This window comes from Ursus arctos, unplaced genomic scaffold (assembly GCF_023065955.2).
Source record: "Ursus arctos isolate Adak ecotype North America unplaced genomic scaffold, UrsArc2.0 scaffold_5, whole genome shotgun sequence".
Taxonomy (NCBI): Eukaryota; Metazoa; Chordata; class Mammalia; order Carnivora; family Ursidae; genus Ursus; species Ursus arctos.
In genome coordinates this window covers 8,798,352-8,819,237 of record NW_026623067.1, presented here as the reverse complement: position 1 = coordinate 8,819,237, position 20,886 = coordinate 8,798,352, and the positions used below count along the sequence as shown (strand labels likewise).

The 20,886-nt window shown below is 36.6% G+C and overlaps 1 protein-coding gene and 1 pseudogene across 1 annotated transcript; one reads left to right on the top strand and one right to left on the bottom strand.

Moving 5' to 3' along the window:
- The first annotated feature begins 999 nt into the window (after positions 1-999).
- LOC113261902 (olfactory receptor 2L13-like) lies at positions 1,000-1,840 on the top strand (annotated as a pseudogene).
- Positions 1,841-19,591: 17,751 nt separating this feature from the next.
- On the bottom strand, positions 19,592-20,530 carry LOC113261427 (olfactory receptor 2L8-like). The gene has a single exon (XM_026507550.2). The coding sequence runs from the start codon at positions 20,528-20,530 to the stop codon at positions 19,592-19,594; it is 939 nt and encodes a 312-aa protein (XP_026363335.1).
- Between the last annotated feature and the right edge of the window lie 356 nt (positions 20,531-20,886).

Below are 20,886 nucleotides of genomic sequence, written 5' to 3'. Positions count from 1 at the left end.
TTCTAGATTGTTTAAAGTAATTAATACATTATAGTAATATTACTACTTTTCTTAAGTACAAACATGTAAGCTATAAAAGAAGAACATTTTCCTACATATATCTGCTTTTCTAGGACAGCTTTTCATTTGATTGTCTTTGCTGCCTTTGGCTATTTAGAAACTAAAGTACAGGAAAAGGGAATCCTCTCCAATTTCAGTATGCTTTGACCCAGCCCAAAATATGGAATTAAGCCTGATTTTTTTTGCAAAAGAGTAAAAATTACTCAAGAATAGAAAATTATGCATGAAACCATGTGCATTTGACTTTGCATTCTGTAAGGCCTCAAAAGATGTAACCATCATTAATGGAAGAGAGAATATTCAAATAATGTTTTATAATTAGTGTGGATCTCACAAAGTTTACAATATCTTTACAGTTCAAGGATAGTAAATTTGGGTAGTGGGCACATTTTTATGAAAGGCACCAAAGTGTTAAAGAATATGAGAGGTAGAGTATGAACATTTTCCTGGCTCCCATAGTGCCATTTGAGGAAGAAAGACCGGAAATTAAGGATGTAGAAAAGGACTAGGTAATAGAGGACTTAGAATTTAACATACGCAAAGTTTTTGAGTCACATAATCCAGTTACTACTGCAAATATGCTATGTTATTTTGACAGACACTGGAAAATACAGAGATTCCTGTGACATTTTGTAAATTCTGAAAGATGTGCATAGCCAAGAGTTATTAAGACAATAATGTTTTAGTTATCTTGTTTATGTTTCTGGCTTATATTAGACTTAACACTTAAGATCACTTGTTGTGGGAGGGGAGCATTCAATTCAGATATTAAAATCGGTTCTATGAAAGATTCAGTAGTAAAAAAAAAGGCAACCCATTGTAAACAAATATTAGTAAAGTAAGAGTTCTTTTTCATGGTCCTGTTTTATTTTCATTCTTGTTCTATGCTTTGATTTTGTCTTTATTTTTCTTCCAAGGGAGTTGAAACAATAAGATTTCATGGGGAAATAGAATCATATTTCAACTGATTTCATTTTATTGGGGTTGTTTCCCTCAAATCAAACTGGCCTGCTTCTCTTGTTCTGTATTGTTTTCATATTTTTTCTTGCCTCAGTGGGTAACTCAGCCACAATTCACTTTGTATGCTTAGATCCTTGGCTCAATGCACCAATGCACTTTCTCCTTAGGTCACCCTCGCTCTCTCCAACCCTGTTGCAAAGATGGCATTCAACTTCCTCTCTGGCCAGAAAGGTATCTTCTTCCTGAGATGTGGTGTGCAAAGCTTCTTCTTGACCATGGCATGCTCTGAAGGTTTACTCCTGTCCTTTATGGACTGTGACCATTATGTGCCATCTGTCATCCCTTCAATTATTCTATCTGCATGAGTAAAATGATGTGTGTGAAAATGATCATAGGATCTTGGATTTGGGGGTATATCAACTCCATGGCATACACAGTCTGTGCTCTTCATATTCTTTGCTGCTGGTCCAGGGCCATTGATCACTTCTGTGATGTGCCAACCATGTTGCTGTTGGCCTGTATAGATATCTGGGACAATGAGAAAAAGGTTTTTGTGAGTACAAGTCTCTTTCTCCCCCTACCTTTCCTTGGAATCACTGCTTCCTATGTTAGGATCTTTTTGCTCTAAAGAGGATAGAAAAAAGGCCTTCACCACCTGCTCAATATATTTATCTGTAGTCACTTTTACAATGCACCTTTTGTGTACACGTACCTTTGATCCAGGAATCTCCATTCACCAGCAGAAGATTAGATTCCAGCAGTCTTCTACACCATCCTCACCCCCATGCTCAATCTCACTATCTACAGCTGGGGGCCATGACAAAAGTTTGGGATTTTCTCTGTCAAGAAACAATAATCAAGGCTGCCCTTAACTCTCCTTTATTTTCCTTTTTCATATTAATTAGAACATCCTAGAGCAGCACTCTCTGATAGAAATCTAATGTGAACCACATGTAATTTAAAATTTTCTAGTAGCCACATTAAAAAAATGAAATTGATTTAAATAACATATCAATTTAATTCAAAACATTACAATTAATACTGATATTAGCATTGATATCGATATATCACTGTACTATATTACATACAATGTTGGTACAAATTAATATTCCTACTTATATTGACATATTATCATTTTTATATTTAATCAAAATAAGTTTATTAATGTGATCTTTTATTTCTTTCAGTCTAAATCTTCATAATCTTGTGTGTATTTTACACTTAGAGCACATTGTAGTTTTGACTATACACATTTCAAGTGCCCAATAGCAGATGCGGCCATTTGTTAACTGATGGCACAAACTTAGACATCTAATATATTGTTTTAAATATATATATATATGGTATATGAAATATATTTGTGATATATAGAATATAAGTAATGGTATATGAAGTAATAAGCAAAATAAGCATGCAAATGTGGTGCTTATAAGTTTATTTACTGTTCTCTTCCTTTATCTTAGTTACAGTTGACATCTGAAGTCCATCTTATCCTAACATCCTTTTATAAAACTATTTTTAGGGGAGTTATTTGATTTAGGATTTTTTAAAAGATTTTATTTTTTATTATATATTTGTCAGAGAGAGAGAGAGAAAGAGCAACCACAAGCAGGGGAGCAGCAGGCTGAGAAAGAAGCAGGCTCCCTCCTGAGCAAGGAGTCTGATGCGGGACTTGATCCCAGAACCCTGGGATCATGACCTGAGCTGAAGGCAAACACTTAAGCAGTTGAGCCACTCAGGTGTCCCAGATTTAGGATTTTTTTTTTTTAAAGATTTTATTTATTTATTCGACAGAGATAGAGACAGCCAGCGAGAGAGGGAACACAAGCAGGGGGAGTGGGAGAGGAAGAAGCAGGCTCATAGCGGAGGAGCCTGATGTGGGGCTCGATCCCAGATCGCCGGGATCACGCCCTGAGCCGAAGGCAGACGCCTAACCGCTGTGCCACCCAGGCGCCCCAGATTTAGGATTTTTTTAAACTTAAATAAGAATACTGAAATTAAGTGACCCGCATGGAAACATGAGAATAATTGACAATTTATTCTATATTCAGATATTAAATTATATATTTAAATTAACTTAAATAATTTCTTTATACTAAAAGAAATTACTTACTTGAAAAGCATGGACAAAAATGATTATGTAGGAGCACCTGGGTGGCTCAGTCATTAAGTGTCCGCTTTTGGCCCAGGACGTGATCCCAGGGTCCTGGGATTGAGCCCCGCATTGGACTCCCTGCTCCACTGGAGCCTGCTTCTTCCTCTCCCACTTCCCCTGCTTGTGTTCCCTCTCTCCCTGGCTGTTTTTCTTTCTGTCAAATAAATAAATAAATTTTTTTTAAAAAAAATGATTATGTAGCTGCAGCATGCAACATACAAAATGAAATCAGAAATTTCTGGTTTTAGCTACAACATGTAAAATATAAATATGACCTTGCGGAGATTGAAATTATATGCTAATATGTCATCATGTCATCATATTGTGCTTAACAAAGGTTTTACTACTGCCAGTTTACTAATACACTTAAGTTACTTCAAGTCCATATATAAAGGGATTTATATAGGAGTTTTACTTTTTGTAGAAAAAAGTGAAGTTTTAGGAGTCCATTTCCCAATTATCTATTCATTGACCAAATTCAATCTCCCACTATCTTTCTTTGGCTTCTTCTAATTCCTTCTTAAGCATTCTCATGATTTCAGTCTACCACAACTCTAAAGTGTATCATACATATCGTCATCAATGTTATTTTCATAAAATGTAAATATGATGCTGTCATTCCACAATCTTTGATTTCCTATTGGTTTCACAAAAATTGCCAACCTTTCATTAATATTCAAGAGCTTCTAAAAATATACATTTGTGTGTTTGTTTTTAACTGTTTCTGCTGCTCAATCCACAAATTTAGTACCATACTTACTTTTGTCTATGTTAAACGTAAAATTGCCAGTAATTTTTTTATTAATAATATTTTTATTATATTATGTTAGTCACCATACAGTACATCCCTAGCTTTTGATGTAAAGTTCCATGATTCAATACTTGCGTATAACAGCCAGTGCACCATGCAATATGTGCCCTCCTTAATACCCATCACCAGCCTATCCCATTCCCCCACCCCCTTCCCTCTGAAGCCCTCAGTTTGTATCCCAGAGTCCACAGTCTCTCATGGTTCATTCCCCCTTCTGTTTACACCCCCCTTTCTTCTTCCCTTTCTTCTCCTACCGATCTTCCTACTTCTTATGTTCCATAAATGAGTGAAACCATATGATAATTGTCTTTCTCTGCTTGACTTATTTCGCTTAGCATTATCTCCTCCAGTCCCGTCCATGTGGTAGCAAATGTTGAGAAATCGTTCTTTTTGATGGCTGAGTAATATTCCATTGTATATATGGACCACATCTTCTTAATCCAGTCATCTGTTGAAGGGCATCTTGGCTCCTTTCACCATTTAGCTATTGTAGATAGTGCTGCTATGAACATTGGGGTGCACATGGCCCTTTTCTTCACCACGTCTGTATCTTTGGGGTAAATACCCAATAGTGCAATGGCTGGATCATAGGGTAGCTCAATTTTTAACTTTTTAAGGGACCTCCAGACTGTTTTCCAGAGTGGCTGTACCAACTTGCATTCCCACCAACAATGTAGGAGGGATCCCCTTTCTCATATCCCCTCCAACATTTGTTGTTTTCTGCCTTGTCAATTTTTGCCATTCTAACTGGCATAAGGTGGTATCTCAATGTGGTTTTGATTTGAATTTCCCTGATGGCTAATGATGTTGAACATTTTGTCATGTGTCTGTTAGCCATTTGTATGTCTTCATTGGAAAAGTGTCTGTTCATATCTTCTGCCCATTTTTTTAATTTATTTGTTTCTTGTGTATTGAGTTTGAGAAGGTCTTTGTAGACCTTGGATACCAGTCTTTGATCTGTAGTGTCATTTGCAAATGTCTTCTCCCATTCTGTGGGCTGCCTTTTAGTTTTGGACTGTTTCCTCGGCTGTGTGGAAGCTTTTTATCCTGATGAAATTGCCAGTAATTTTACCAGTAAAATGGGTTTGGTCAGGAATAGCAGAGAAATTGCAATTGCTAAGGAACATCACAGACAAGCTTGAGGATCAAAGGAGAGGAATGTAATTTAAAGGAGATAAGGAGGAAGATGGCTGAATAAAACTCCATGAGAAGAAAGGGAGAGGTCAAGGTGGTGATGGTTTCTCATTGCTTAAATTGTGGTATATTCTTATTGGCTGTGTTTGTTGTTGTGCAAGAAAAAATTCTTCTGCCCTGCTGCAGTAGTAAAGTAATCTCCTTCCTGTTGGCAATGCAAAGTACATCTGTTCCTATTCAGGTCTGCAATTAATGATGAGTCATAAGATGTGAGAGATCCCCTTCCTGCCCTCCCAACTCAATTTTAAGTGGTGTTTCCTGTATTCACTTTCTTATTTCCCCCTTTTGATCATTATCTTTCTCTGACAATATAGCTGTTAAAGAGTCAGGTTTTCCATATGTAGTGATTTTTGTCCCTTGGTGTCACAAAGGACCTTTCTAGTTGTTATGTTCCACATTAGAGGGAAAACACATAGCAATTGAAAACCATCTAAGGACATATTTGAGTAAAAAATAAATAAACAAACAAACAAACAAATAAATAAATAAATAAATAAATAAATAAATAAATAAATGGAGGGAGAATTCTTAGACATTCCTTACATAAAGTCAAACAAAGAAACAAAAAGCCTATGCTTTATCAATGTTGTAAATTCCCAACAATCATCTCAAAACTGAGCTAGCATCACTTTATTGGTATATCATTTCTACAAAGTTTGGACATGCAGCAAATCCAATACTTACAAATAATTATGCAAAGCAGAATCAAAAGTGGTAGTACTTGTATGTAACACCCAGTTCTCATCACATCACGTGCCCTCCAACTAATGAATCATTGAACCCTACACCAAAAACTAATAATGTACTATATGTTGGCTAATTTAATTTAAATTATATATATATAATTATATATTTATATAATTTATATTATATTATATTATATTTGATTATATTTATATTTATATTTAATTATATTAAAATATAATTATATATTTATATAATTTATATATCTATATAATTATATATTATGTATAACATATATTACAAATTCAGTTTGTATGATTTAACCCAGGACCCCAAACCTGAAGTCTAACCAGCTCAATATGTCAAATGACCATGAGTCATTACATGAAATTTGTTGTAACCAGTGAGCTTGTTCCCTGATCTAGTGTAATGGAATTTTTACCCCTCTAGAGGAGTTTAATCACGTGTAACGGGTTGTATTTACTATTGCATAAGCACCTTCTTGTTCCGCAAGTAGGTAATCAAGGGCTGTGCAATTATCTGAAACTGTTTTAGCCAACGAGTCAAGTGATTATTGGTGGGGTGCAGTTTTCCCTGGGGAATTGGCTTGCTCTTTAATGTTAGGGAGAGATTTTTGATTACACTTTAATTGACACTTATTTTGACCTAGGGGATAAAGTCTCTCTTTGTGGAGGAAAACTCAAAGTCATGTACACCTCCTGGATGAAACAGTTATGGGGATTTAAGATGGAGAAATTGGAGATTTCGAATTTATTATGCACGTTGATGGGGGCAGGTAAACATCCCAATAAGCACTGAAATTCAATTTGCCTGTTATCTAAACACTCATATACCCATGGGAATGCAATTCACCACAGAAAAAGAAAAGGAAACCAATTGAAGTACAGAAGACTTCAGATCTGCTGTAGACTTCAGCTGAGAAAGCTGTTTCTATCAGATATCATCTGCTTTAATTCTTGGCAATATTTACTTTCAGGTCACCAGGTGATGTGCAAGTCCAGTTTGGGGTTGGTGCTTTCTTTAGATGTAAAACTTAAATTAAGAAATCTGTTCCCTGAGGTTTGGTGACACAAGAGTTGGTTAGCAGTACTTTGTATGGAACATTTCTAAAGGTTAAACAGTGTCTTTTTGGAGGTAGCTTTTCCAATAGACAAAATCTCTGAGTTGCAAGATGTGATAGTTAAGGTCTTTGTCTCCTGGGAGTGTGTTGTGAAAATGGTTGTTCTGCTAAAACATGGTTATTCTCAACAGAATCAATTAGGCCTTTACAATATTGAAGTTCTATTTCTTTTTATAAACTGTACATCAAAAGTTGTAGGAGCCAGGTGTATAGGTCACCCTGTGACTATCTCAAAAGATGACAGTTTATGAGTCCAAAGGGAGTGGATCTGAGATTTATAATGAGCAATAACAATACTTTTGACCAGGGTATTTGAAGGATTTCTACACATTTTGCCAAATGACTTAATGGTGCCATTAGTGCATTCAAATAAACCCAAGGATTGAGGGTGTTTAGCACAGTGAAAATGTTGTGGGACCAGCCAAACAGCACAGATCTACTTAATTTTGGATTCACAGTTATGGGGATTAGCTACCAGTGAAGTAGGTTTCCTGGTCACTATAAGGTTCCACAGGAGTTCCTCGGGTAGGAATAATCTCTAACTGAATTTTATCCAGAGAAGAAGGAGTAGCCTGTTTACAAGGGGAAGCTTTGGCCCAGTGAGAAAAAATACAAACCATGATTAAAACATATTTATAGCCACAAGATGAGGAAGTTGTATGAAATCCATTTGCTAAACCTTGAATGGTAATTAGGGCAATTTAAAATGCACAGGGGTAGTGTGGACAGGCTTCCCAATATTGTATTTTGGGCAGGTACGACAAGCAAGATGGACACTTCCTGTGGACTGATTAATGTTTCCCAAATACTGATATTGATTCGTTAATGCTGTCATTTTGCCATTATGTCAATGGTTGAATGCATATGCAGTGGTAAGTAATGGGATTTTAGAATTCTGGTAGGACTCAATTTTTATTTGGTTCAAATTACAGCTCTCCCTTTTTATACAAACAATTATGAGATTTTATTTATTTATTTATTTATTTATTTATTTATTTATTTATTTATTATCTTTTCTGGGGTCAATTATTAAGTGTGTCTGGTCATTTTTTTCTAAATTATCAGTTGGGAGAACATCCCTTTGGACCATGACAGATGTTTATCAATTGGTTTCCTTGAGACTGTCATCTTTGATGGAAATATTAGGAAGTCAAATCTGGACTGTGCAGAAAACTTAATAATAGCCAGAGCAAACATCAAAACTATGGCATTTAATAAACTGTGGACACAGGAGACTTTTTTAATTTCACCCACTTTGGAGGTAAGGAAACTTGCTGTTCCCCTAATATTCCAATGTCACAAGCTACCCCCAAAAGCATGTGGACTATCAGAATATAAATGTTTGCAATTTTACCATTGACTGAGGTACAAGCTTGAGTAAGGACATATGATTCAGGTTTGGGGACCAAAGTAGCCAAAGGTAAAGGTGCTACCTCAATAACTTAAAAAGGAATTGCAATAGCATACATAGCATTATATTTACCACTTTTATCCCTTAGATAAGAACCATCAGTAAACCATGATAATTGGCATTGGTTAGAGGATTTCTCTGTGAATTGTCATGGGGCATCAAAAGGTGATCTGTCAGCATTAAACAGTTGTGAAAGTTTTGTAAGTGAAGGGGAAAAGAAGAACAGCAAGGTTAACTTGATTATAGCAAGAGTTATATGAGGAATAGTTACAAAAAAGGATATCAAAGGGTTTCGCATCCTCACAAATGAAGTGAGAAAACTGACTGAAAGAATTTGAGTATGGTAAGTGTTCAGGAGACCTTCTATCACATGGGGCACAAGGATGGTTAAAGGAGATTCCATGAGTATATCTTCAGTCACCTTAACTAAAGGTCAGTGGTAGGAATGGCTCTGGGGCAAGGAGTATTTCCCTATGCCACAAGGTCTAGTTGTTGGCTATAATACTCTACAGGTCAATGAAAGTCACCATGTTTGTGGGTGAATAATCCAGGGGAATCCTCTTCCTTCTCACACACAAAGAGGAAAAAGGGAAATTGATGACTAGGAATTCCAAGGGCAGAAGATTTCCTTAGACTTTTCATTAAAGTCCCAAAAGCCATGTCATCCTGATCTTTCCGAATAATAGTGTCAAGTCTGTCTTTGTTTAGTAAAGCATATAGAAGTTGGTCCATAAAAACAAAGTATGGAATCCAATGTTACAGTAGTTAGCTGAGTTGAGATTACCTCATAATTGGCACTTAGTTTTGGGTTTTGAGAAGGTTCAGATGTCATAAAACCTATCTGAATCTAAATGTGCCCCCTTTTCTGGGATCAAGTGTCCTTGAGTCTTCAAACATTGAATGCCAGTTTAATAAAAGTGGTTTTTGTTTCCTTTGGGCACTTTCATCCCTTTAAGGCTAAAAGTTCTAATAGGTAGGCGCTGCCTTCCTGTGAAGAGACCTGAGAAGGGCGACAGAGAAGCAAATCATCTATGTAATGTAACAAAGCAAAGCCTATAGAAAACTTTTTATCATCAATATTAACCTTTAATGTTTGTGAAAATTGAGGATTCTCTGTGAAATCCTGGGGCATTACTATCCAGGTGTATTTTTTTTTCTACCAAGTGAAAGCAAATTAGTTTTGGTTATTATTACCAACTGGAATACTAAAAAATGCATTGTATAGGTCATTTGTCATGGAAAATTTGCTTGTAGTGAGAACTGAAATCTCTGGTAAATGGGAGTTAGGAACAACAGTGTATTGAGGGATAGCAATGTTATTTCTTGCTCAGAGGTCCTAAATAAACCTCCATCCTCAATCATTGGGTTTGATCAAAGGTAAAATAGGGATATTATAGGGAACAGTGCAGGGAATAATAATATGCTGAGCTTTATAGTCTTCTATTATGGGCTTGATGCTGTGAAGGGCTTCTTTATTTATAGGCTGTTAATTCTTGGGAAAAGTTTTGAGAAATCTATTTGAATATTGACAGGAACTGCACTGTGAATTTTGCCAAGATCAAGTGAAGACTTTTCCCATAAAGGGGATAGTAGCTTACCCAAGAGGAACAAATGATCATTGTTCCCTGACTCAACTATAGTGCCGTTAGAGATGGAGCAATTAAAAGTTGCTGTATGGTTATTTAATTCACTTGGTTGGCTAATTTTACACTGCTTTCAAATTCTAGATTTTTTTTTCCTGTATGAGAGAATGAAAATCCAACATAATATTTTAAAGAACTCTTGGCCCAATTAATGAATAGGCCAGAAGGAACTAAGGAGAAAAACATGGGTATCTCTAAAAAAGGCCTAAACATAAGGGAATATGTTTAGAAACAAGACCTATTGAAGTTCATTGGTGACCCCAGTATTTAAAATTCTTTAGTACTCTCAGGTAGGGGCTGCTTTATAGCAGTGGTATTGAGCACTGAGAGTGTAGCCCCAGTGTCGATAAGAACACAGAATCATTATCCCTTTCTTCTCCTACCGATCTTCCTAGTTCTTATGTTCCATAGATGAGGGCATGTATTGCATGGTGCACTGGGTGTTATACGCAGCTAATGAATCATCGAACTTTACATCAAAAACCAGGGATGTACTGTATGGTGACTAACATAATATAATAAAAATATTATTATAAAAACACCAAAAAATAAATTTGTTTTCAATTAAAAAAAAAGAACACAGATTCATTCCCAATTTAGTTCTCTAAGTCAATTAAAAGGGAGGCTTGAGAAAAGTCCCTACAGTTTCTTGGAGCCTCATCTTTGGTAATTAGAACATTGGAAAAGCTGGCTAGAGGGTCTAAGAGAGGCTGGAGCCCTCAACTTTGTAACACTTTGCCCCCTGCAATATACTGGCCCCTTTCAATAAGAGCAGAACCCATGCACTTTGGTCTTTTGGTTAACAGCATCAATTTGCTAGAGTTGAATATTAAGAATTTTAGTGTTTTTGTTTTAGTTGAATCAGAATGCAGGTGAGTTGATTTGCCAAATTAAATCTGGAGTGGACATTGTTTCTTATTCTATCCTTTTACTTTTAATTAGACAAGATTGATCCTAGTTTAGCCCATTAATGAACACACTGTTAAAAGCTATCCCAGTGGATTCAATGTTTAAAAGAAGACCAGAGCTTCATTTTAAAACAATCTGAATCTGGCTCTAATAGTTTTGCATTGGGCTTTGAGTACAAACCTAAATCTTATTTTATTTTATTTTATTATGCTTTATTTTAATTCCAGTATAGTTACCATACAGTTTTATATTAGTTTCAGGTGTACAATATAGTGATTGAACAATTCCACACATCACCCAGTGATGTCATCATGACAAGAGCATTCCTTATTCCCCTATCTTATTTTATTGTTTGGTTTTATTTAAATTCAAGTTAGTAAACATAGAGGTATTATTAATTTGGGGGTAGAATTTGGTGATTCATCAGTTGCATATAACACCCAGTGCTCATTATATAGAGTGCCCTCCTCAGGGCACATCAACCAATTACTCCATCACCCTACCCATGTCCCCTCCAGCAGCCCTCAGTTTGTTCCCTATAGTTGAGTCATTATGGTTTGTCTCCCTCTTTGCTTTTTATCCTAGTTTATTTTTACTTCTCTTTCCCTATGTTCATCAGTTTTGTTTCTTAAATTTCATATACCAGTGAAATCATATGGTATTTGTCTTTCCCTGACTGACTTATTTCGCTTGGCATAATGTCCTCTACTTCCATCAGCATTGTTGCAAACAGCAATATTTTATTAGTTTTGATGGTTGAGTAATATTCCGTTGTATATACACAACACCTACTTTCTTCATTCATCCATTGATGGACATCTGGGCTCTTTCCACAGTTTGGCTATTGTGGACAGTGCTGCCATAAGCATTGGAGTGTGTGTGCCCCATTGAATCACTAAGTTTGTATCCTCTGCATAAATACCTACTAGTTCAATTGGTGGATCATAAAGTAATTCTATTTTTTAACTTTTGGAAGAACCTCCATATTGCTTTCCAGAGTGGCTGCACCAGTTTGCATTCCCATCAACATTGTAAGAGGGCTCCCCTTTCTCCACATCCTTGCCAACATTTGCAGTCAATTTTAGTCATTCTGACTGATGTGAGGTGGTATCTCATTGTGATTTTGATTTATTTCCCTGATGCCAAGTGATGTGGACCATTTTTCCAAGTTTCTGTTGGCCATTTGTATATCTACTTTGGAGAAATATCTGTTCATGCCTTCTGCCCATTTCTTTACTGGATTATTTGTTTTTTGGGTGTTGAATTTGAGAAGGTCTTTATAGATTTCGGATACTAGCCCTTTATCTGATATGCCATTTGCAAATATCTTCTCCTATTCTATAGATTGCCTTTTAGTTTTGTTGACTGTTTCCTTGCTGTGTGAAAGCTTTTTATCTTGATGATGTCCCAATAGTTCAATTTTGCTTTCGTTTCCCTTGCCTTTGAAGATATGTCTAGCAAGAAGCTGCTGTGGCTGAGGTCAAAGAGATTACTGCCTCTGTTCTCCTCTAGGATTTTGATGGATTCTTGTCTCACTTTGAGGTCTTTCATCCATTTTGAGTTTATCTTTGTGTATGGTGTAAGAAAATGGTCCAATTTCATTCATCTACACATAGTTGTTCAATTTTCCCAACACCAGGAATGGGTGCTGTACTTTTTCAAATGGTTTTTCTGCATTTATTGAAAGGATCGTATGTTTCTTATGCTTTCTTTTATTAGTGTGGTGCATTATGTTTGTTTATTTATTTGTCAATATTGAACCACCTTTGCAACCTAGGAATAAATCCCACTTGATCATGGTGAATGATTCTTTTACCATACTGCTGGATTAGATTTATTAGTATTTTTTTGAGAATTTTTGCATCCATGTTCATAAGAAATATTGGCCTATAGTTATCTTTGTTAGTGGAGTTTTTATGTGGATTTGTTATCAGGGTAATACTGACCTCACAGAATGAATTTGGAAGTTTTCCTTCCATTTCATTTTTTTGGAATAATTTCAGAATAGGTATTAACTTTTCTTTAAATGTTTGGTAGAATTGTGTAAAGCCATCTGACCCTGGATTTCTGTTTTTGGGGAGTTTTGATTACTGTTTCATTTTCTTTGCTGGTTATCAGCCTGTTCAAGTTTTCGATTTCTTCCTGTTTCAGTTTTGGTAGTTAATATGATTGTAGGAATTTATCCATTTCTTCCAGGTTGTCCAATTGTTTGTCGTATACCTTTTCCTAATATTCTTTTATAATGATTTGTATTTCTGTGGTGTTGATTGTTATTTCTCCTGTCTCATTTGTGATTTAATTTATTGGGTCTTTTCTTTCTCTCTCTCTCTCTTTCTCTCTCTTTAATATGTCTGGTTAGAGGTTTATCAATTTTATTAATTTTTCAAAGAACCAGAACCTGGTTTCATTGAACTCTTTTATTTTTTTTAAGTTTCTATCTTATTTATTCCTGCTCTAATTTTTATTCTTTCCCATCTTCTGCTGGCTTTAGACTTTGTTTATTGTACTTATCCTAGTTCCTTTAAGTGTAAAGAGAGGTTGTTCATTTGAGATTATTGTTGCTTTTAAAAGTAAACCTGTATTGCTATACAATTCCCTCTTCTGGCCATGTTGACTGCATCCCAAGTTTTTGGACTGTTGTTTTCATTTCCATGTGTTTCTAGGTGTTTTTTAAATTCCTTCTTTGATTCCCTGGTTGACCCATTCATTGTTTAGTAGCATGTTGTTTAACCATCATGTATTTATAATCTTTCCAAATTTTTTCTTGTGGTTGCCTTCAAGTTTCATTGCATTGTGGTTGGAAAATATGCATTGTATGATCTTAATCTTTTTGTACTTGTTGAGGCCTGATTTGTGACCTTGTATGTAATCTTTCCTGAAGAATTTCTCGTGTGCACTTGAAAATAATGTGTATTCTCCTGATTGAGTATCTAATGTTCTGCATATATCTGTTAAGTCTATCTGGTCCTGTGTGCCTTTCAAAGGCATTGTTACCTTCTTGATTTTCTGCTTATCTGATCTGTTGATTGATGTAAGTGAGGTGTGACTGTCCCTTACTATTATTTTATTATTATCAATGTGTTCCTTTACTTTTGTTATTGTTTTATACATTGGGCGTTCCCATGTTGGGAACATTTACAATTGTTAGATCTTCTTCTTGAATAGTTACTTTTATTATGATATAGTGCCCTTCTTCATCTCTTGTTACAGTCCTTGGCTTAAAATCTAACTTGTCTGATATAAGAATTGCAAATCCGGCTTTCTTTGATATCTATTACATGACATATATTTTTTCATCCCTTCACTTTCAATCTGCAGGTGTCTTTAGGCCTAAAATGAGTCTTTTGTAGGCAACATATAGATGAATATGTTTGTTTTGTTTTATGGATTTTTTAATCAATTCTGACACACTGTCTTTTGATTGGAGTGTTTAATCCATTTACTTTTACAGTGGTTATTGATAGATATGTATTTAATGCCATTTTATTATTTGTTTTGTCATTTTTTCTGGAGGTTTTCTCTGTTGGGTTTTTTTTTCCCAGTATTTATCACTTTCAGTCTTGCTTTTCCACTCAAAGAGTTCCCTGTAATATTTCTTGCAGGACTGTTTTAGTGGTTACAGACTCCTTTGGTTTTTGTGTGTCTGGGAAACTCTTTATCACTCCTATTTATCCAGCCTTCCTGGATAGAGTATTCTTGGCTACAGATTTTTCCCATTCAACATGATGAATATATTATGTCACTCCCTTCTGGCTTGCCAAGTTTCTGTTCAGAGATATGGAGCTTTCCTTGTAAGTTAGGGACTTGTTTTTCTTAGTGTTTTCAGCACTTTTTTTTTCTTTTTCACTGTATTTCACAAATTTAACTACAGCATGTGTTGGTTTTGCCTGCTTTTCTTGCTTTTGATGGGAGTTCTTTGTGTCTTCTGGATCTGGATGTCTGTTTCCTTCCTTCCCTAAATTAGCAAAATTTTCAGCTATACTTTCCTAAATAAATATCTGCCCCCTTTTTCCTCTTTTCCTGTGAAACTCCTATGATATGAATGTTATTATGCTTGATGGAGTCATTGAATTCCTTAAGTCTGTTCTCAAGTTCCATAATTCTTTCTCTCTTTTATTAAGCTTCATTATTTTATATTATTTTATCTTTTATATCACTTATACATTCCTCTGTTTCCTCCATCCTTGTGTTCATGCATTCAATGTGTTTTGAATCTCACTTATTGCAGTTTTCATTTCTTTTTTTTTAAGAATTATTTATTTATTTTAGAGAGGAAGAGCACAAGCAGGGAGAGAGTTAGAGGGAGACAGAGAAGCAAATTCCTCACTGAGTGTGGAGACCTACATGGGACTTGATCTCAGGACCCTGAGATGGTGACATGAGATGAAATCGAGTTGGACATTTAACCAACTGAGACACCCAGGTGCTCTAGCTTTCATTTCTGATTGTTTTTGTTGTTGTTTGTTTTGTTTTGTTTACCTCTTTTATCTCTGTGGTAAGGGCCTCCTTTCCATTATTTTCTCAAGCCCAGTGAGTATCCTTATGATCATTGCTTTAAATTCTCCATTAGGCATATTACTTATATCAGTTTCACTCAGGTCTCTGGCGGTGACCTTGTGTTGTTTCATATGTGATGAATTCCACTATCTTGGCATTTTGCATATGTCTCTGTCTTCATCTCTGTGTTAGAAAAGCCTGTTCTGTTTCCTGCCCCTGAGAGTAATGGCTTTATGAAGAAGTTGTATAGTGTCCATGGCTGGGTGCTTCAGGGGTTGTCTCTGGTGTGTGCTGCATGCACTCTGTTGGTGTCTTTTGGCTGCTCCATCCTTTGGGCCAGTCATCTGCAGGGGCTGTCCTTGCCTTCAGTGGGCAGTTTGGTCCTTGGCCAGAGTGTGGGACTTTAATTAGGTATGATATGGTCTTCTTGTTAAATGAGACCTGATATTATTTCAATTAGAACTGAAGCCTAGGAGTGCAGCTCCAGTGGTGCAATCGGTTAGCATGCGGTACTTATAAGAACTGAAGCCTAGGAGAGCTCTATGGTGAGTAAACTTGGTATGGACAGGGTCTTCTGCTGGTTTTATGTGGAAGGGGCCTGCCATGCTGGGACCAATGCAATTTTGACCAGGAAGGGCAGTACTGCCAGAATGCAGAGGAGTGGGGCCCAATGTAAACAGGTTAGGCAACCAATGTAGGCCCCGTGTTGTTTACCTCAGGTGGTCTACCCCAGGCCTGGGGCACGGAAATTGCTCTGGTCATCTCCTTTTCTTTGGGAAAGGGGTCTCTGTGCTTCCTGCTGTCATGGAAGCACTCCTAGAAGAGTGAATAATCTCTCCCTTGTGTGTCCCAGGCCTTTGTCAGTCACTGTTTTCATCCTCCTTCACTCCGGGTTGTTTATCTCCCTTCTCTCCATGATCAACACAGTGCCCTCGGGACTCTATCTCAGCCAAACTTGCTGATTTTTAAAATTTAAATTCAATTAATTAACATATAATGTATTATTAAGTTAAGAGGTAGGGGTCATTCATCAGTCTTATATAATACCCAGTGTTCATTACATCATGTACCCTCCTTAATGTCCATCACGCAGGTACCCTATCCCTCCACTCCCCTCTCTTCCAGCAGCCCTCTGTTCATTTCCTGTGTTTAAGAGTTTCATACTTTGTCTTTCTCTCTCTCTCTGATTTTGTCATATTTTACTTTTCCTCTCTCCCCCTATGATCCTCTGCTCTGTTTCTTAAATTCCACATATCAGTGAGATCATATGATAATTGTCTTTCCCTGATTGATTTATTTCATGTAGTGTAACACTCTCTAGTTCCATCCACACCATTGCAAATGGAAAAATTTCATTTTTGATGGCTGAATAGTATTCTATTATATATATATATATATATTCTTTATCCTTTCATCAAGCTTGCTGACTTTTAAAACTCCAGGCTTTTGGGGCATCTGGGTGCATCAGTCAATTAAGCCTCTGACTCCTGATTTTAGCTTGGGTCATGATATAAGGGTCTTGAGACTGAGCTCTGCATCAGGCTCCCCACTCAGTGGGGAGGCTGCTTTTCCCTCTCCCTCTCCCTGTGCTGCATCCCCTTGCATTATCTCTTTCTCTCTCCCTCTCTAAATAAAATAAATCTTTTAAAAGAACAAACAAAACAAACCAACAAACACAATTCCAGACTTTAGAAAAGTGATGCAAGCAGGTACCTGCAGTGGTTTTCTGGTAGAGGGTTTCCCTGTGCTGGGATTGAGTCAGGTTTGACTTAAAAGCACAGTTGTGCTAGAGTGCAGAGGCATGGGTTTGGAGCTAGCAGGCTCAGCAGCCAGTGTTGCGGTGGAGCTGCTCTAGTCAGGTGATTCTGCATTTATGCTGAGGGTCAGGGGAGGAAAATCGTGCCTGCTGGATCCTTTGTCCCCAGGGTGGTGTCTCCATGAAAGTTACCTCTCATGGACATTCTCCAAGAACAATGAATAATCTCCCCCACCCTTAGTGCTCCAGGTTGTCCTCAGATTTTTTTTTCTCTGCCTTTGGTTGCTTGCCTGCCTTTTTTCCATGAGTAGGGTAACACCTGCATGGCTCTATCTCAGCCAAGCTTGCAGACCTTTAGAACTCTAGTCTTCAAACCCCAGCTGGTTGCAAAAACTCATGAGAAATCAGCCCCCTCCTTTTCCCAGCCAATGGCTTTGAGGAAGTCTTCTCCTTGAGCATTCCCCTTTCTACCCTCCCTCCTTTTCTACGACCAGGGCTTCCTCTCTTCCACAGCACTTATGATCCATTTCTCCCCCAAACCACAACTCTGTATGCCCTACCTTCCTCAATGTGGCCTCTTCTATCCTTCTATTTGTTGAATTTGTTCTGTCAGTCCTCAAGACAATTTCTAGGGTATTCAGAATGATTTGATAGATATACAGTTATGTTCAAACAATGAGATGACCCTAGGGTCCTCCTACTATTGTGCCATCTTAGCTCCCTACCCCTCACTCTTTTTTAATATAGTATTTTATTTGTAAGTTGGACTGAATTTATTTTTGTTAAAAAATGAATTTACTTTAGTTGAGAATCTTAGATAATCATATTTCAAATCCAAAATTAATTTAATTGAGTATCAGCTTGCTTGTAATGAGCAATGCTTAATGAGCTTATTGTCACTGATATTAAGCAGTGAATGTCTTCTTTTTTGAAGATTTGAAAATTATGTGATATGAGGTAAGCCTTCCATCTCAAGCAAATGCTAACTTTTTGAAAATATTAATATATTGTCATATAGTTTCTTGTGATGAAAATATTCCCCATTATATATTTTAGGAGAATTCACACTTATGCCATTCCCAAATCTAGTTCATAATCAGTTAATAGTCTATAAATCTCTAAAGGCTCACTTAGATTTACTATAAAAATGTCCATATTGGTATATACCTTCTAGAATGTGAATCTCTATTTTGGAAGACAAATATGTATTTCCAATTCAAATGCATCATTCATAAATCACTGCCATGCTTGGAATAATACAGGGCTTCTTACATTTTTATTCAAGCTTCCTAATTTTACATCTTCCCTCAGAAAATAGAGAATATAACAGAATTATCCCATAAACAGTGATGGTCATTCACCCATAGTGTTCATGTGTAGATCTAAGCTGGAAGTAATGGCGGGACTAGTAATTGAATATATATAAAATTGTGGTACGGAAGAGCTAAACCAAACCAAACCCCAATTCTGGTTGAGTAGAATTATGAGAATTATGAGAATACTAAGTGTATAATGAAATGTCCATAACAGAAATTATCTTATGAAAGGCTAGCAATGGCTTTGGGGGATGTAATATTTCAGTGTTTAGAGGAATGATTTAGAAGTGGCTCAGACTGATTACTCAGGACTATATAGTATGTAATTCCCATCGATCCTTTTATACAATGGGTCTTCTTTAATAGTTCATTTTGCTTCTCCCCAATCATAACTATTTATCCCGAGGTAGACTTGTAATAAGTTGCTTTCTTATGATTTATCTAGATTCCCCCAGGGTCCCTCTCATAAAATATATAAACTTAATTTCCTCTGTAAAGGCGGGAGGACTTCTAAGTTCATGAAGAATTTTATCCTTAATCTCTATATCTAACACTTTCCCTGAACATTGGGAATCAGAAAAAAACAGTGTTCACTATTTAAGAGTTAACTATAATATAAATAAAACAAATATAAATCTATTAATATTGATAAATAGATAAGATTATTGTTCTTTATATAAATCTGGCAATAGTATAACATTTATTGTTCTTTTGTCCTCTTTTAACCATTTTGAGGATATATACTAGGTATATTAGATGTATTATACTGAATAATACCATCAGCCTGGATTGTTTCTATTATCATTTCTACATATTAGTAAAACCTTACTGCCCACAAGTTAGGAAGAAAAAATGACCTTTTCCTTTATTGAAAAATTATCACAAAGAAAACAAAAAGAGTGATGAGGAATATACATTTTGTCAAATCTCAATGATTTTAATCTTCTAAATTATTTTAGTCCCTGCCTTCAATCCTGGAATAATAGTGTTCTTAAGGAGTATACAAGGTGAAAGTAATCTACTTCTGAGGCTGCAGGACTAATAAGAACTTCCTCTACATTTTTACAGAGCACATCCTCTGAATCACTCTTCTCAGGGCCCCTATCACCTCCTTGTTTCTCAGGCTGTAGATGATGGGGTTGAGCATTGGGGTCAAGATGGTGTAGAAGACAGCCAGAACCTTGTCCTCTGTTGGAGAACGGAGGGATCTTGGGCGTAGATAAGTATAAGCAAAAGGTGCATAGTAGAAAGTCACCACAGTGAGATGTGTGCTGCAGGTTGAATAGGCCTTCTTCCTCCCCTCTGTTGACTGCATGTGGCAGATGGCAAAGAGAACCCGGCTGTAGGAACTTGCAATGCCAATGAAAGGAAAAACAATCAAGAGTGTGGTGCTTACAAATACTGTGTACTCATAGACCCAGGTGTCCATGCAGGCCAGAGTCAACATGGCAGGGACATCACAGAAGAAATGGTTGATGGTCCTGGATTGACAGTAAGGTATATGGAGGGCATATACAGTGTGGGCACAGGAGTTGATTGAGCCCATTAGCCAAGATCCTATTATCATCAAAGCACATATTCTCTTACTCATACGAATGGGATAGTGGAGAGGAGAGCAAATAGCCACATAACGATCATAGGCCATCGAGGCCAATAATAATCCCTCTCCACCCGCTAAAGTCAAGAAGAAGAAGCTCTGAACACCACACCCGATGAAAGAAATAGTCTTGTTCCCAAAGAGATAATCAAAAGCCATCTTGGGGACAATGGTGGAGATGTAGTTCAGGTCCATGAGGGACAGCTGACTAAGTAGAAAATACATGGGTGTGTGGAGATGGGTATCCAGGAGGATGAGGATGATCATGGACAAGTTGCCAAAAAGAGCCATTAGGAAAATGAGAACAATGAGAATGAAGAAGAACAGGCCAATTCTTGATGGTGGAAACAACCCCGATAAGAAGAAATCTGTAGAAGTTTGGTTATTATTTTCCATGGGGCATTAATTTAGTTTTCCTTAAAGACAGACACACATTAAGTATAAAAAATAAATTCTTATTAATTCATTACAATTACACTGTGACTTATTCAGGAGACACTGCAACTTTAAAATAATAATAATAATCAGGGTGCCTAGGTGGCTCAGTTGAGTCTGCCTTTGGGTCAAGTTGTGATCCCAGGGTCCTGAGATCAAGCTCCACATTGGGGTTCCTGCTCAGTGGGGAGTCTGCTTCTCCCTCTCCTTTTGACCCTCCCCCGGCTCTTGCACCCTCTCTCTCTCTCTCAAATGAATAAATTTTTAAAAATCTAAAAAAAATAATTATTTTGAAAAAAAACTCACATTTCTTCCTC

Bases quoted from the DNA above. Each gene is read 5' to 3' on its own strand.
- LOC113261427 (XM_026507550.2), bottom strand. From the start codon at position 20,530: ATGGAAAATAATAACCAAACTTCTACAGATTTCTTCTTATCGGGGTTG.